Source organism: Manis pentadactyla, chromosome 7, assembly GCF_030020395.1.
Source record: "Manis pentadactyla isolate mManPen7 chromosome 7, mManPen7.hap1, whole genome shotgun sequence".
NCBI lineage: Eukaryota > Metazoa > Chordata > Mammalia > Pholidota > Manidae > Manis > Manis pentadactyla.
This window is the reverse complement of record NC_080025.1, coordinates 66,992,755-67,008,623: the sequence shown is the minus strand read 5'-3', so window position 1 is coordinate 67,008,623 and position 15,869 is coordinate 66,992,755. Positions and strand designations below refer to the sequence as shown.

Below are 15,869 nucleotides of genomic sequence, written 5' to 3'. Positions count from 1 at the left end.
TCACAGTCTGGTACACACACAAGTCACAGATTGCATTTTAGTCATTTTTCTTTTTAACAGAGCAACTGTTATGCCAAACAAAAATTCACCCATATTTGACTTAGTCTTAGTTAGCTAAGACATCTTTTTATTTTTGTTTGATATTAAGTCTATGTCGTCTCTTAATGATTGTCTACTATTTCTTACTCCTAGATTTACGTTTTTTTATGTTTTATGTTTACGTAAAAGTACATTTTACATATATTTATATGCTTAGAGCAATGAAACTAAGTTTACATTGTAGGGTAGTCTTTATAGATACACAGGTATTTTCTCACAGGGAGATTCTATTATGTAGCACAACTTATACTTGTTAGGAGTACATGTGATAATTTCTGATGCAAGCAGCTTGCTTTAAATTTTGGTGTTTATTGTTAGCTCACATATTTAGTACTTCGTTTATTTTTTGTTTTGTACATATATTGGATTAAGTGAAATAATACTGCAAACACTGATTAGGCTTAATAGTATTTTTAAGAGGGACAATTTTGTTAAATTAATAGTTTTTTTAGTACTCTATTTATAGATTTCTAGAACTCTGTACATGGGAGTTGATTCAATAAAATGCCTAAATAATTACTTATAGGATAGTCACTTCCATAATGTAGTCTCTAGGCATGGGCCCTTCAAGGAAGTATTAGATTTTATTAATTGAATGTGGAATATTTCTAGAAAAATGCAAAATCTAAGCAGTAAACATTTTAAAAAATTATTTTAAATAGTTTATTATGGCTCTTCTGCCTTCAGCACATAGGGAGGCCTATAAAGAAACATTTAAAATTATTTTCCCCAAATGAAAATAAATAACAATGCATTTAAAAAGATATCTTAGAACTGTTGGAATTAGGGTAATAATTTTAGTTCCCTTTTTAAGTAAAACCTTCAGAGACACCAAATATCTAAAGATTTTGTAACTTTTTCTTGCAGGAAACTGCAAGAACTAAGAATTCTATTCATCTTTTATTGGAAAAGAACTTTGTGCATACATTGCCATTTATAGATTATTTCCATTTTGATCATTTGTGATTTAGAAGTCATAATTCTCTGTTTCTTCCCACAATGCCTTACATCTTAATGGAATCACAAATTTCTTTGTCATTAGGGGAATTTCAAAAACTTAATTCACATTAAGACCAAATGATCTGAAATAAAAAATTTATAGTCTAGTCTATTGCCAGGTAAATTTTGACAAAACAAAACTTGTAGAACTTTATTGTGATCATCTCATCTCGTATTTTAGGTGCTACTGAATCACTGTTTCTTTCTTCTTTTAATTTTTAAGTAACGGAATCTTTCACAAAATTGAAAAGCCAAATATATCAAACAACCCACTTATAATTTGAGTTTTCCCCAAACTTTTAATACAGCATGTTTTTATTAGTTGCAACTTTGTCAGTAAAGAATGGGTTATTAAAAAAATTAATGTGCTTTGCTTTTAGCTACATATATATATATAAGAAACAGCTATTTTAATTATTTAACCACAGTCATTTAAAATCTGTCATGTTTCCAAAACTATTTTTAAAAATTGATCTTGTATATTTGTCTATGAATTACAAGAAATCTTGCAAATTAATTACTTGTTACATATTTAAATCAGTATCGATAATAAATAATGTTACTAATAATCTAACAGTGGCAGTAGTAAACATTGTAGGAAACACAAAGAGATCATTATCTATGGTCATCATCTGAGGAAAATAACAATGCTTTTCAAAAGTGGCTTCACAGCCAGCTTGTCACTTTATGCATACCAGGCTATATCTCAAGATGTTTTAAGCATCTGTTGTTACTTTGCATAGAGATCTCAGATTAAGAATTAACTATTGGAAAAGTAATTAAAAGATATAACACTATTCTTCCACAAGCAAGATGGAATTGTTTCAAAATTTCTAACTAATTACAGTAGGAACTCTCATCCTATGAAGTTTATTAAGGATAATATTTGATGAACACTACCTTTTTTAGACAGTCTGTGGTAAAGGCATTGTATAGCCTCTTTACTAGAAACTCCCCTGATGTCAGGTTGTGTGCTTAGCATAACTCATTAAAATTCTCGTAATTGAGTAAAAAAGTTGCAGCAAAATCCTGTATTTAAAATGAATAATTTTACTTCTCAGTGTTGTATTTGGGAGACATTCTTTGATGATAACTTTTGATCAAAAAGGATACATCTTACGAGCCTGAATATTCTGGTATTGCATTAATTTATTAAGTTAATATATTTAATTAGTGTTTAAATATGGCTAGATTTTATGAAGTGTAAATGTAAGTTTTATTACAGGTTGTTTCTAACTAGGTATCTTAATTTTCATCACTCATATTAGCAATTATTGTTTTTACCCCCTTTTCTTTACCTCCTTGTTGAAAGTCTCTACTCAGGTAAAGAAAGTAACAGACATTAAAAGGTTTATGATCACTTAGAGGATAGACCAAAAATGGATTCGATTTCATTTATACATTCATAACTTTGAGGATGTAAAAAAGTAGTAGCCTTTTAATATTTTTCCGAGTTGGGATAATTTTCATTATTTCACTTGTCTTTGTCTCACTCTTCTAGGAAACAAGAGCTGGATAGTAGTCACCCTCCAATGCAACCAGGCAAACCACTGGGCCCTGGGCGTCCGGCTCAGCCTGGCCTCAGTAAAAGCAGAACTACAGATACTTTGAGATCAGAGCAGAAACTGCCTGGAAGGAGTCCTTCCACGATCAGCTTGAAAGAATCAAAGTCCAGAACTGATTTTAAGGAAGAGCACAAGTCTAGTATGATGCCTGGCTTCCTCTCAGAGGTTAACCCTCTAAGTGCTGTGTCCTCTGTTGTAAATAAATTCAATCCTTTTGATTTGATATCAGACTCTGATGTATCCCAGGAAGAAGCCACCAAGAAACAGAAATTAGCTCAGAAGGAACAAGGAAAACCTGAAGGAATCATAAAGCCTCCATCACAACAGTCACACAAGCCGGGTCCTAAGCAGCAAGGACCTGTGAGGGCCCCATTGGAGCAGGATGGCCCTCCCAAGTTGGTATCTTCTCAGCAACCAGAGAAGATGAAAACACAGCCTCCAGGGACAGGAAAGTCAGTTCAGGGGCCTCCCCAGGCTCTGCAGACAGACCAGGCAAAACTGCCACTTCAGAGAGATGCAGCGAGACCTCAGACTAAACAATCAGACATGGTCAGAGGAGAATCGGTTAAACCCTCAGTGCAAAGCCCATCCAAACCACCTCTTCAGCAAGCAAGTCCTGGGAAACCTCCAGCCCAGCAGCCTGGACCTGAAAAACTTTCCACACCACAACCTGGGTCTGCAAAACCTTCAGCTCAGCAACCAGGAGCAGCAAAGGCTCCAGCCCAGCCACCAGGGGCTGCAAAGCCTGCCGCTCAGCAGCCTGGGCCAAAGTCTGTAGCACAGCCTCCTGCAAAGGCCCCATTGCAACAGCCAGGGCCACCAAAATCCCCAGCTCACCACCCTGGCCCAGCAAAGGCTATGGCTCAGCAGCCTGGGCCAGGAAAGACTCCTGCTCAACAAGTTGGTCCAGCAAAGCTCCCAGCTCAGCAGCCCAGCCCGGCGAAGCCCCAACCTCAGCAGCCCAGCCCGGCGAAGCCCCCACCTCAGCAGCCCAGCCCGGCAAAGCCCCCTCCTCAGCAGCCCGGCCCGGCGAAGCCCCCACCTCAGCAGCCCAGCCTGGTGAAGCCCCCTCCTCAGCAGCCCAGCCCGGCGAAGCCCCCACCTCAGCAGCCCAGCCCGGTGAAGCCCCCACCTCAGCAGCCCGGCCTGGCAAAGCCCCCTCCTCAGCAGCCAAGCCCGGTGAAACCCCCGCCTCAGCAGCCCGGCCCAGCAAAGCCCCCTCCTCAGCAGCCTGGCCTGGCAAAGCTCCCTCCTCAGCAATCTATAAAACCAGTAAGCCAAACAGGAGCTGGGAAACCTCTGCAGCCACTAACTTCTCCATCTGCAGCACAGACTCCAGTACAAGGCCTCCCTAAAACCATCTGTCCTCTTTGCAATACCACTGAACTTCTGTTGCATGTTCCAGAAAAGGCCAATTTTAACACATGCACTGGGTGTCAAACTACTGTCTGTAGCCTCTGTGGTTTCAATCCCAATCCTCACTTAACCGAGGTGAGTGCATTAATTCATTGCGTCCGTGGTCTGAAACTGTATCATCATCTTCCACAAATGGCACTTAGCTTATTGCTGATATCATAGAATGGCATTGTTTTTCTCTGGTTCTTCTTTTCTTTTCTTCCTTCCTTCTTCTTTTTCTTCTCTGGCAATTCTAAATTAGATTTTTAAAAATGTTTTCTCCAGGTGTAAGCCTAAAATATTGCCACAGTTTCTGGTAAATTTGGTATGGAAGCAAATATAAACTGATTGAAAGGTGCTGAGCATTCATTCATTACATTCTATCTGTAAGATCTACATAATTTATTATTTAGTATACAGTGATACTACTTTAACTTTTGAAGTCATGCTCTTGCCTAGGAGTTAGAGTATTCTTAACTGGATCATATTTGTGTTGGTAAGAAAGTGGGCAGTGTTTTCAAATTCTGAATACAATTTTAATATTAAATTGAATACACTTTTTCAAACTGCACATCCCCTTTCCTTGCCAGTGATTTTGATGTCCCCTATGAGGGCATGCTTCCCTCATTAGTTGAGAGTCATTAATAACAGTATAAGTCAGGGCATAAAATGAAAAAGTCCATAGAGCAGGTTCACTACTGATGGGTATCTTCTCAGATGAATTACAGTTTCTATCTCCAAGTCAACTGATAAAACTTCCTGACATATCTAATCATAAAGAGGTCAAGTTCAGGGTTCTGACTGAGGATAGAAAAGTAAGTCTCAGCAAATCAATTAATGATAATACTACTCTTCAAGACCTGAATAAAATAGGATTTTAATTTGTAGAGATTTGGGAACATTGGAAGGGACAAAAAGCATAAAGGAGCAGGAAAATTCAGAAATTCTCTGGAATTAGGAAATAATATAGTGAAGGTGGGATAAGGATATAAAGTGAGAACCAAGAGGCTTAGAATTTAAAACAATACATTTTTAAAAAAAGAAATCTGGTAGCCTTATCTGATGAGAAAGCCCAGAAACAATTTAGTCCGTCTGGAGGACAGCTGTTAGTGGGCTGTGTATGCATTATGTCTGCGAACAGCCCAGGAAGGAACTGACAGCAGGCGATGGAGGATTATGTGATTTAAATATCCCCAAGAGAGCAGAATTGTGTACCCTTGTTATAAAAATGAAATCTATTTTATGATAATAACAGTGATGATTATTGGTGGCTGTTATATTAGCTTGGATACATAACTGTGATGAAAGATGAAAATGATGTACATTTAAAATGTGTCAAGTTCCAATTGTTTTCAAAGGCATCTTTTACTCTGTTAACCGAAAGTACTATTATGTGCCTTAACTTTTTAAATAAGCCATTCTTTGATTATTAAATTGCAGTTTGTAAAAACATGCTGTGTTCAAGTTAAGGGGGCATCAGATTATAAGTAGTTTGTTTATATATTTGTAGTTTTTAAATTTTGGAAGAGATATGTTTCTGTCCATAGTATACTGTCTTTTGGTAAGAATATGCAGTAATAATGATTTCAAACAGATTATTTTATAATACATTTGTCAGATATTTGTGGCAATTAATGAGGCAGAAACATGCAGTTAGACTTGAGTAGCTTCTAAATGGAAGATATTATACTACATGTTTGGTAGAATATAAAGACAGCTAAAACATTAACACATAATACTGGTCTTAACTTGATCAGAATATACTAGATTAGATAATATATGCAAAGGAAAATAATATGTGGTCAGATGATAAGAGCTGTGAGAGATATGAACAAATATCGTGGACATCAGAGCAGGAAGTATCATTGTGAGTGGGTGAGATTAAGGAAAGCTTCATGGAGAAAATGGCATTTGAGCTAGGTATATAAGGATGGATACTACCTCAACAGATAAAAGACATGAAAGGGAGTGATCATGTGGTTCAAAACCTAGAGACAGAATAATGCAGGGTATATTTAGGGAATCAGAGCTAAATATGGGTTGGCTAATGTGGTGGGGAAGAAAGGGGCAATGAGATTGAAGAGAAGTTGAAGTCAGATTTTGGCCTTCCACATTTATCAAGTAGTAATGAGTATTCTTCTTTATTTAACTTACTGATTAAAGTTGTCATACATTTGATTCTTCATTCATTTTACAAGTTTGTATCAAGTACTGAGTTGTGAAGAACCAGTGAGTGCTATGACAGACTCAGGTATTCACTAGATATGGGCTATTCCTTCAATCAGAAATAAGAGAAATAAAAGTTGTATATAAGAAAGAAAAATATATAAAGATAGGAAAAATAACTTCGTGTAGGGCTTTACAGGTTACATAGTTGTTCTCTATTTGTTTTATCAAAATTAAATGTCCAAGTAATTCTATGGGCATTTATTCTGTTTTCTTACTAATAAGAAAACTGGTGTCAAGTGGTTACTGTGCTTAGTTTACTTGTTAGGATCACCCTGATAGTAAATAACTAAGCAGAACCCAAACCAAATCTTCTGATTCCAAATTCATGTGCTCATGGTAGGAAGAGAGATAAAGTGCTATGAGATCAAAGGAAGAAACCATCACTGTCACTGGGGTATATCACAACTGTCTTCATGAAAACAGATGTACTTGAGCTGAGAATGTCAAGAATAGTTAGAATTTGAACACACGTGAAAGGAGTTGGGAAAGGGGTCAGGTAGGGGGCCCCACTAGCTAAGTAAAGAAAAGCATCCTACACTTTCTGTAACAGTTTTGTTTGAAAAATGAAAATAATAACATGTTGTCTGCCCAAAACACTGAGCTGTTAGGATTAACTGAACACTCATATGAGAAGGTTACTTTTAAATACATGAAGAGCTTTTGAAGTTGCAATATAACCCAGCATGGATAATCTTAATATTTTAACAGATTTGACATGTAAATTTCACTATCAATTTGTTTTCTATATAGACACAGTATAACAAATTCTTGGGTTCTGAGATAGCAGTCAAAAGCTGTTTGATCTGTAGTATTAATAGGAACATTTCATTTTAACTTTCACTTTCTCCCCATAAGAAGAAATGCAATTTGAGTTCTAGTTTTGAACTCTAGGAGGGAGTCTTTTCTCATCCTGTCCACCAAACGGTCAGTTCCTCAAACTCCTGAATTATCAGATCAGAGTTGGAAAGTTAGAGCTTTAGACAGAGGCTAAGAACTTCGGTTTCAATAGATATGATAGATGAAATTTTGGGAACAATTACCACTTCACGCTAGCATATACCCATGAGAAAGTGAACTTCTCTGCATTTTCTGAGGCAGATATAACGCTCTGGGTCAGATTATCCTCAAATATTCAGATTGAATAAACAGTTTTTCATTCAGGGCAGAAACAGACTGGACATTCTTTAGGACTTTAATTTACATGTATTTATTATTTTCAAGTTTAATGTTTATGTGGAAGTAACTCTCTGTATCATTACTTCTGTAGTCTATGGGTAAAATAGAGTACTGGTGTCTTATATCACTCCTTGAGAAGAGTAGGAGAATGTCTCTGAAATTTTTTGTTAGCACAACACATCAGAATTATGATTGTATGTGGTTATGAACTTCCTGGCTGTTAAATGACTCCAGGTCTGGGGTGGAAGAACTGGAGAGATTATTAATACTCAGACAAAAGTTTTAGGGAAGGGGAATTGTACTTCCTTAAGTAAATTTGCCAGCTCTCCCCAACCACTGCCTGTCTGAGAGAGACACACACACACACACACATTGCCAGCTCTCCCCAACCACTGCCTGTCTGAGACACACACACACACACACACACACCTTTAGACTACCCAAATATCTGTGTGAAGAGGATGGCATTTAAATTAATGGTCCTCTTTGGTGGCTGTCAAAATGTGTGCAGTTCCAAATAAACCTTTAGAATCCACTGGCTCCAAGCCTAGGCTTTTGTGCCGAGAGGAGTTTTTGGCTGTATCTCTTTTTGCCAGTCCATTAATGGAATAAATCTCAACAATACAGATTCTTTCTTTGGGCTTGCTTTCTGACACAGAAACTGAACATTTGCTTTCTAATTAGTAACAAGGCATTTTTTTATTATTGTTGTTGATTTACTTTATTTCTTTTGATGTGTAGCCTGAAGCAAGGTAGATATAAGTAGAGACTTGAAGCCTTACCCCTGATGTCTAATAATTCTCCTGGCTCTTATGAAGTTTTATAATATACTAAATGACTTGCCATTTTTCAGAATGTTGATAATGATCCAAATGTTAGTGATGAAAGCAGATTGAGATATTTTTGTTATATTATTTTTGGTCATCATGGCCCAATATATTAATTAGTTTCTTGGCTGAAACCAGATGTTTTATTTAACAAAAACAGGCCATCTTTTAGTAGCTAAAAAAAAGAGAAAGAAACAAAAAACAAACACACCTAGACTTGCATATAAACTTTTTCCACTTATTACAAAATGAAACAAAACAAAAAAATGACTGAAATTCTTCAGGTCAGCAAACTGGCTTACCTGGCTACCTTTTCTAGGTGGATTGGTCTGCAGCTTCTTGCATTTCTAGTAAGAGGAACTGAATGGGGAAAATCTGTTAAGAGCTGGTAAGAAAAGAAGTATGCCAAATGTCAGGAGGCTGGAACCTATGGAGAAGAAGCCATTAAGACATTCCAGTGTTAAAGTAGCTAAGAGAAATTTTAAAAAAGGGGATTTTTTTCTTTTTAGTTTCTTGCGGTTTTAGCTTAGAGGTCTTCTGTCACCCCAAATTTTAAGTAAAGACCGCAACACATTTCCTCCTAAAGAGGATGACTGAGTACATGTATGTTCATTTCCTCTTTCTAAAGGTCCCACCTTTTTAAAACTTGAAAGCATAGTAGTTCCAGAAGGTGGGAAAGACCACCAGTAGCATAATGTGGCATGTGGAAGAATTCCTAGAAGATAGAATGAGAGTGGGAAGGAGATGACAGAAAAACTGCTGAGGAAACCACTGTGCAAGTGGGTCCCTGAGGGAGCCTCAGCAGTGTCTGAAGCTGGAACCCACAGGTATAGAGAGCGACAGTGGGTGGTAAAGACCAAATAATACAGAATGGCAGTAGGAGCAGAGAGCCCCAAGTGGACTCTCCTGATCTCCCGTGGGAAGAATGGGAAGGGAAAGGCTTTATTTTTCTTCCTCAGGCCAAAGCCAGAGAATTCTCCAGATGAAGAGATAAGCTGCCCAGTGAAGGACCTCATGAGAAAATTAGGGCCTTCACAACACCAGAAGTAATGCTCCCCTCCCACAACAGAGTGATTTAAAGGAGAAAACAAATACAATATTACTCAACCGTGAGTCAGATCACCAAATCTGTTACCATCTTAGTACGGTTTTTCTTACTTGGACACTGACCCTCTGCCAACCTATTTCCTCTCACTGAAAGGAGAGGACTAATGGGGAAGCAGAACTGCCCACAAATACAGAAAAGCCTCTGTTGATCACCTATACTAAATAATGGAGTTTTTCACTATAAATGAATGGTTTGAAGATTTGAGTAATAATGCCGCATGAAGGACAAGATGAAGAGTGAAAGATGAAAGAAGAGCACCTGACCTCACAGGAAAGAGTTCATTCAGGAAACTTATAAAAATTCTTATTATTCCTGAGGATTATTTAAAAGCATATTTCATCAATAATCTCTACACTCAAATCTCACTGGGCTGATTAAGGGTAAAAATGGGCCCAGTCTGGAAAAAAAAGACCCAGAGTTTTCCCAACTTGTAGAGCTAAAAGATGATTTAAAAAATTATTCAACTACTCACTGAGTGCCTACTATGTTTCAGGCACTAATCTAGACTCTGGGGATATAAGAGTGAACAAAATAGACAAAATAAGTTTCCCCCATAGAAGACATAGTCTAGTAAGAGTGAAAAATAAATTTTAAAAAATACAGTGTGACAGACGGTAGGAGGGGTGGGGAAGGGATGGTGGAATTCCCTCCCTCCCTCCCACTGGTGGGGGCTGGGAGGCATTTAGAGTCTGGGAGTTGATAGATGACTTGGGAATCTGGAGTATTTAATGGTGACTAAAGGTTTAATTTGTGTGTATAATCCTAACTGAAGCCAGAGGTTGGGGAGTGGTAAGGAAGGAAAAGGTAGGAATGTACCCAAGAATGTGTAGAATTCTGAAGTTCTCTCTTTACCCCCTTCTGTGTGACAGGGAGGCTGGGGAATAGGCAGTTTATCCCCAGTATGTGGAGCTCTTTTTGGACTGCAGCAATTGTGGACATTTTGGGGAGGTGGTTTTCTATAACTTCCTTGGGACTCTGGGACCTCTGGGGCTCTGAGAGAGATAATAAAAAAAGTGGAGTTTTTCGTAAGTGCTCTAATAGGAGTTCTCGAAAGAAAGAAGACCATGGAAATAAGCTTTGGAGAAACATTAAGCTAAAGAAAAATGGAAGTCTTCAGATTTTATGGGTCCACTCATGACCAAGGAAGATTAACTAAATGACTGATAGATAGACCCTGGTGAAATACGAGATTTCCAAGGATAAGGAGGAAACTTGAAAGACTTCCACAGAGAAAAACAATATTGTCTACAAAAAGATGAGGAATCAGGCAGCTATAACACTCATTTATAAACATAGAAGACAGCAGATAGCAATTTTTAGAAATTTCTACAGATGGTGATAAGATGAATTTTGTACTTAGTCAACATCAAGAGAGAGTGTGAGGATAGCTTAAAATTTTTTTCACAAATGAAAAAATACATAATAGTTATTACCACTCCATCCATCCATCCATCCTTTCCTTCATCCATCCATTCATGTGTGCATATATATGTCTGTATGTTAATGTGTAGATGTATATGTAAGAGCTGTAGGCAGTTCTCTAGTAAAATGGAAAACAAAAAGAATGGAGTAGTTGGCTAAACCCTATAAATTAAGAAAACTAGAAAGACATAATACCAGTTTTTTCCAAAATTTGATTGTATGTGGTGGGATGTGGGATGCTAATAGATGGTACACAAATCAAACTAAAACAGCTATGCGTTATTTATTGTATGTTACATATGATTATATCAAAAATTTCTTGGATATTGTTTAAGACAATCCTAAATCAGGTGGTAATATAAGTTTGCCTTTTGAAAAAATGTAGTTTTTATAATGAGATGGAAAGAGTTAATATTTTAAATTTATAAAACAGAACTTACTATTTGATGTTTAATGACAACCACAAGAAAATTCAAAGCAAAAGTTACCATTGATTGAGTCTGGGGAGGAAGGCCTGATGATAAAGAGAAACTTCTACTTGAAATGTCATACTTTTTTGTGCATTTTTTTTAACCTTGCGAATTCATATTACAATTATAAGTACCATTAAATAAATTAAAAAATTCTCATTCATCAACTAATTGGTCAAGCAATTATGTCATGTGAAGGGATGCTTAAAGAACTTAGATTCTTGATTTGCATTATATTTGGTAAAGTGTTATATTTTCACTTCTAAAGTAATAATGTGAAATGCCTTATCTAAGTAATGACACGATGACATATTCGGTCAGCTTTCAATACGTTTTTTGCTTGTGACAGCCATGTTTGCTTTAACTGGCATCATTTTTTATATGAATCCATTAAAGAGAAACAAACTCCTTTGGTTCTAAACAAAAGATTTTTAGATGATAAAGATTTTAGTTTGTTTTTCTCTGATAATCCATATTATCATTCAGTGTTTAAAACAATACCTTGAGTATAACACAGTTAATCTATCTTCATTTAAAATAGTTTTTAAATGAAATTAAAGGAATAGAAATAATCATTTAAATATACATACTTAAATATGTTTACAATCATTTTTGTTTAGCTTTCACTTTTGACATACAGTTTGCAACATTTTCCTGATTTGGGTATTTCCTATATGAAGTAAATATGTATTTCTGATGCTCTGCCTATAAGTATAATCACTAGAAACAAAGCCTTTTTTTCACTTTCAGCTTTTAAATGACTAGATTCAGGTGTCTTTCTGCATAGCTAACTTTTATAATATCTCCTAAGGCTGTTTTAACATATTATTACAACTGTTACCATGATCTTTGTAGCTTGGTACGAACAGATGTTCTGTGAAAGCAGATACACGTACCTAACAAAATCGTTTATTGGCTCAGTAAGCTTAATACACTGATGGGTTAACTCCTTCATTGTCCTCATCCCTTGAGAAGACACCTAACACTCACACCTAGTCCATATGTTAACTAGCTTTTAGATAAAAATGGGCTCTTACTTACAAATATTTCAAAGGTATTACATTGAAGACACAGATGTAAATAATCTGTTAGAAGTTTCTAATTATTTTCCTTAAAGTAATGCCAACGTCGAATGGACTGACCAGTATTAAAAGATCTAGGTTGCAGTCCTAACTTTGCCCCTCACATTTGTATACTCTTGCTATTATCCCTAGGCATTCACTAAAAAGTAGTTCTAGTTACCTTTGAAAAGGAAGCAACAACTTCACTACTATGTTTCTTGCCTTTTTCTTCAGTAAGAAAGGACATGGGTTGTTCTGTCACAGGAAGGAGAGATTGTAGTTTGAACACTGTGCATTACAGGCTGTGCACTAGGCACTTTATATGTATTTTGTCATGTAATGAATGCTCTGTTAATAAGGTGGTACCACATTTTAAAGATAAGTAAAGAGAAAAGAAAATCAGAATTCATACTCTGAAGCAGTTTGAAATCTACCATATTCCTTTATAAATTAGTCATCAGATGGCCGTTTAGCAAAGAGGAAAGAATGTGGGATTTTAGACTTTGACAATATGGACATAAGCCCTAGCTCAGCTACTTGGTTTTGTATTTTGGTCAAGTCTTTTATATAAGACTATTCACAAAGTAAAAAAACCATATTTGTCAGTATAATTGAAGTCCTTTAAATGGACACTAATGGATAAACATTTATTATTATCATTAATCTTTATACAAAAGTTTACTAGGAAAGTAGTTATAGTACTCTCATTGTTAACTCTCTGGATGAGAAAACAATTTAAGAATTTGATTTTCAAGGTCCTGTAATTACTTAGCAATGGATCCCATACAAGAAGCTGCTATATCTGCTGACCCATAATTTAGCATCTCTTTTTATAGGAGACCGTATTGTCTTTAAATAGACCAATTCCTAAATTTCAGAAACTTCATGTGCACATGTCTCTGTGTAAATTTTACATATTCCTAAAAATACCTTTTTGGCATTTACTTTTGGAATCTAGTGTAAAAAAAATCAAGGAATAAGAGCACTGATTTTGTATCATCTGACTCAGTCTTGCTCAGAGTCTTATCTTGCTGAGTTCTTTTTTTGTCCTTCAAGGAAGCTGTGAGGGCCTGTTCTGAGCCAGCCAGTCTGTTAGATTTTGAAAATACAGATGATGAAGTTGATAACTTTGAGCACTGTCAAGTATAGAAGTCAAAGTCTAGCAGGAGAGTCAATAATTTAGCAAATAAAGATGGAATCTTGTATGTTAAATAGAATATGATAAAATCAATTTAGGTGAGATCTGATCTCACCTGAAGATAAAAAAATAAGCAAACTTGCATATTTTTTTCTCTGATCAAAAATAAGACTATTTTAATCAATTGCAAAATGATAGAAATATGACATTTTTATCATTTGTTCAGTAAAGTGAGAATTTTCAGTAGAATTCATAAAACAACTCAGGAGCAGATTTCTAGTTGTGTAAAACAATTAAAAGAATTCAGCGGCTGACTTCATTATGTGATCACATGATTAGGAATTCTGTAATTGTATTTTTGGGGAAAAATTTCAATGTGTAGATTTATGTGATTTTTTTAACTTGACAGAGAAAATATTTTTAAAAAATGGTCAGAAGGAAGTAAATGGTAATGGAAAATGTGGATAGGACCCATGAAAACAAGCTGAAAATGATGTAAAACTTGTAGTTTTAAAATCAGATTTTCCTTAAATACATACCTGAAAAGGTGCATACAGACAACTAAATAAAATTTGAATAAATGGTAAGTTATAAGGGACTTCCATTCGCAGAGAAGTAGAAGTGGCTGAAAATCTTTACAAAACTGTCTTTTTATACAACTTTTAATAGACATTAAGCATTTCATATATATCTAAATACATATAAAAAATTACTTCTTTCCTTTTCAAGTGAACATACAAGTGATTTCCTTAATTCCAGTGAGAATCAGATTGAATTATAGATATGAAACTTTCAACATACATAATAAGCTCACAAAGTTTATGAGAGCTTTGATCCTTTTCACTAATTTTTTTTTTCATTTTTAAATGAAATTATAAAAGGACAAGTAAATAAGCTATTCAGATAATTGTACAAATACTGTCTAATTAGAATTGTACACAATCTACAAAATTGTGGATAGCTCAAGGTGGAAGTTTATCATTCAAGATATAATAGTTTGAATTCTGCATTTGGCAGGTAGTTCGAAAGTTAGCGTTTAATGTAGGCAAGTTCAGTTTACTGATTTTGGATCCTGTTTTTGTGTAACTGTAATATGAATATATGTTCATGTCTGTGTACTATAATTAATTTGTCAGTTGTGCTTTGGTGAAATTTTTCCTATTTTGTACTGCACCGACAAACAATAAAGTATGCTTTTGTCATTTGACCCTATTTTGTGAGGATTTACAAATGTAACTACTAGCATTTGAGAAGATTAGTATGCTTTATGAAGGAGAAAGTGCACGTTTAGTGTACATTTCACAAAGTTTATCAATAGTTGTTGAATTATACAACAGAAATTGCAGTCCACATAATTTCAGAAAGTATCTGTCCACCTTCTGGGTGACTTGTTTTAAACTGTTTCACCAAGTTGCTGAACATGTCATCACAGTTCTGTGTCTAGTTTTTAACCAAAACAAATTGCGCGTTAATGTGCATAGCTAAAGATGTTGGCTACAGTGAGCTATCTGCAGCCAAACTGCTGTCAGTGAGTAACTGCCTCTGTGGAGGAGGTCATGTGGTTTGGTAATACTTGAACAGAAGAAAGCGTAATCTGTTATCAAACTTTCATTTGGTTTCCTCTTTGTAACATTTTATATATAACATATATATATATGAATATATGTTATATATAATATATATTGTATCATTTTCTATGGAATTTGAAATAATATAAATAATATAATGATATAAGCAATATATTAATAAATATTTGAAGTTATTGAGAAATAAGAAAAAACTTCAGAATAATTTAACTCAGCATTAAGTAATATTTAAAATGCACTTGGTATCTAAGAGAGAGGTGAGAGTGAGCACGAAAAGGGGTTGCTCCTTTCAGAGTTTAAAATGTGAGGAGGGGAGAGGAAATAATTGGAAGAAAAATTAAGGCCCTATCTATTGGTGTTTAAATGCTGTTGTTCAAACTATAGTAGTAGTAGTTGAGAAGGGGCAGACCTTTATTGGTGATGATAGTAAGTAGTAAAGGAGAAAGTTCAATGTGGACTGTAAAGGATGGCAGCAATTAGGTAAATGGAGAAGAGTACAGATTGCATGTGGATCATGACTCAGGTATGAGAGAGTGAGAATGCTGCCTGGGTGGAGAAAATGGTACATCTTAATCAACAGCCAATGTGAATGGTAAGAACACCAGCAAATATAAATTCTTAACATTGTGCTTGTTCTTTTGATGTTTCACTGTTCCAAGTACTATGCTATGTTCTTGAGCAGAGATTTCATTAGAGCTCTTATGTACATTTTTTGTTTAAAATTTCCAGTTTGGAGCACATTGAAGGATGGATGTTAGTCATTATGCCTCTGTCCTATTTTTTTTTTTTTTTTT

At 35.5% G+C, this 15,869-nt stretch overlaps 1 protein-coding gene across 4 annotated transcripts in view; it reads left to right on the top strand.

The window, feature by feature from the left end:
* Positions 1–15,869, top strand: part of PCLO (piccolo presynaptic cytomatrix protein) — a 410,245-nt gene that overhangs the window by 3,798 nt on the left and 390,578 nt on the right. For all 4 annotated transcript variants that reach the window (XM_057504460.1, XM_036931695.2, XM_057504459.1 and 1 more), the window contains exon 2: positions 2,600–4,154. In XM_057504460.1, coding sequence (XP_057360443.1) covers positions 2,600–4,154 — 1,555 coding nt within the window. The remainder of the gene's footprint in view (positions 1–2,599; positions 4,155–15,869) is intronic.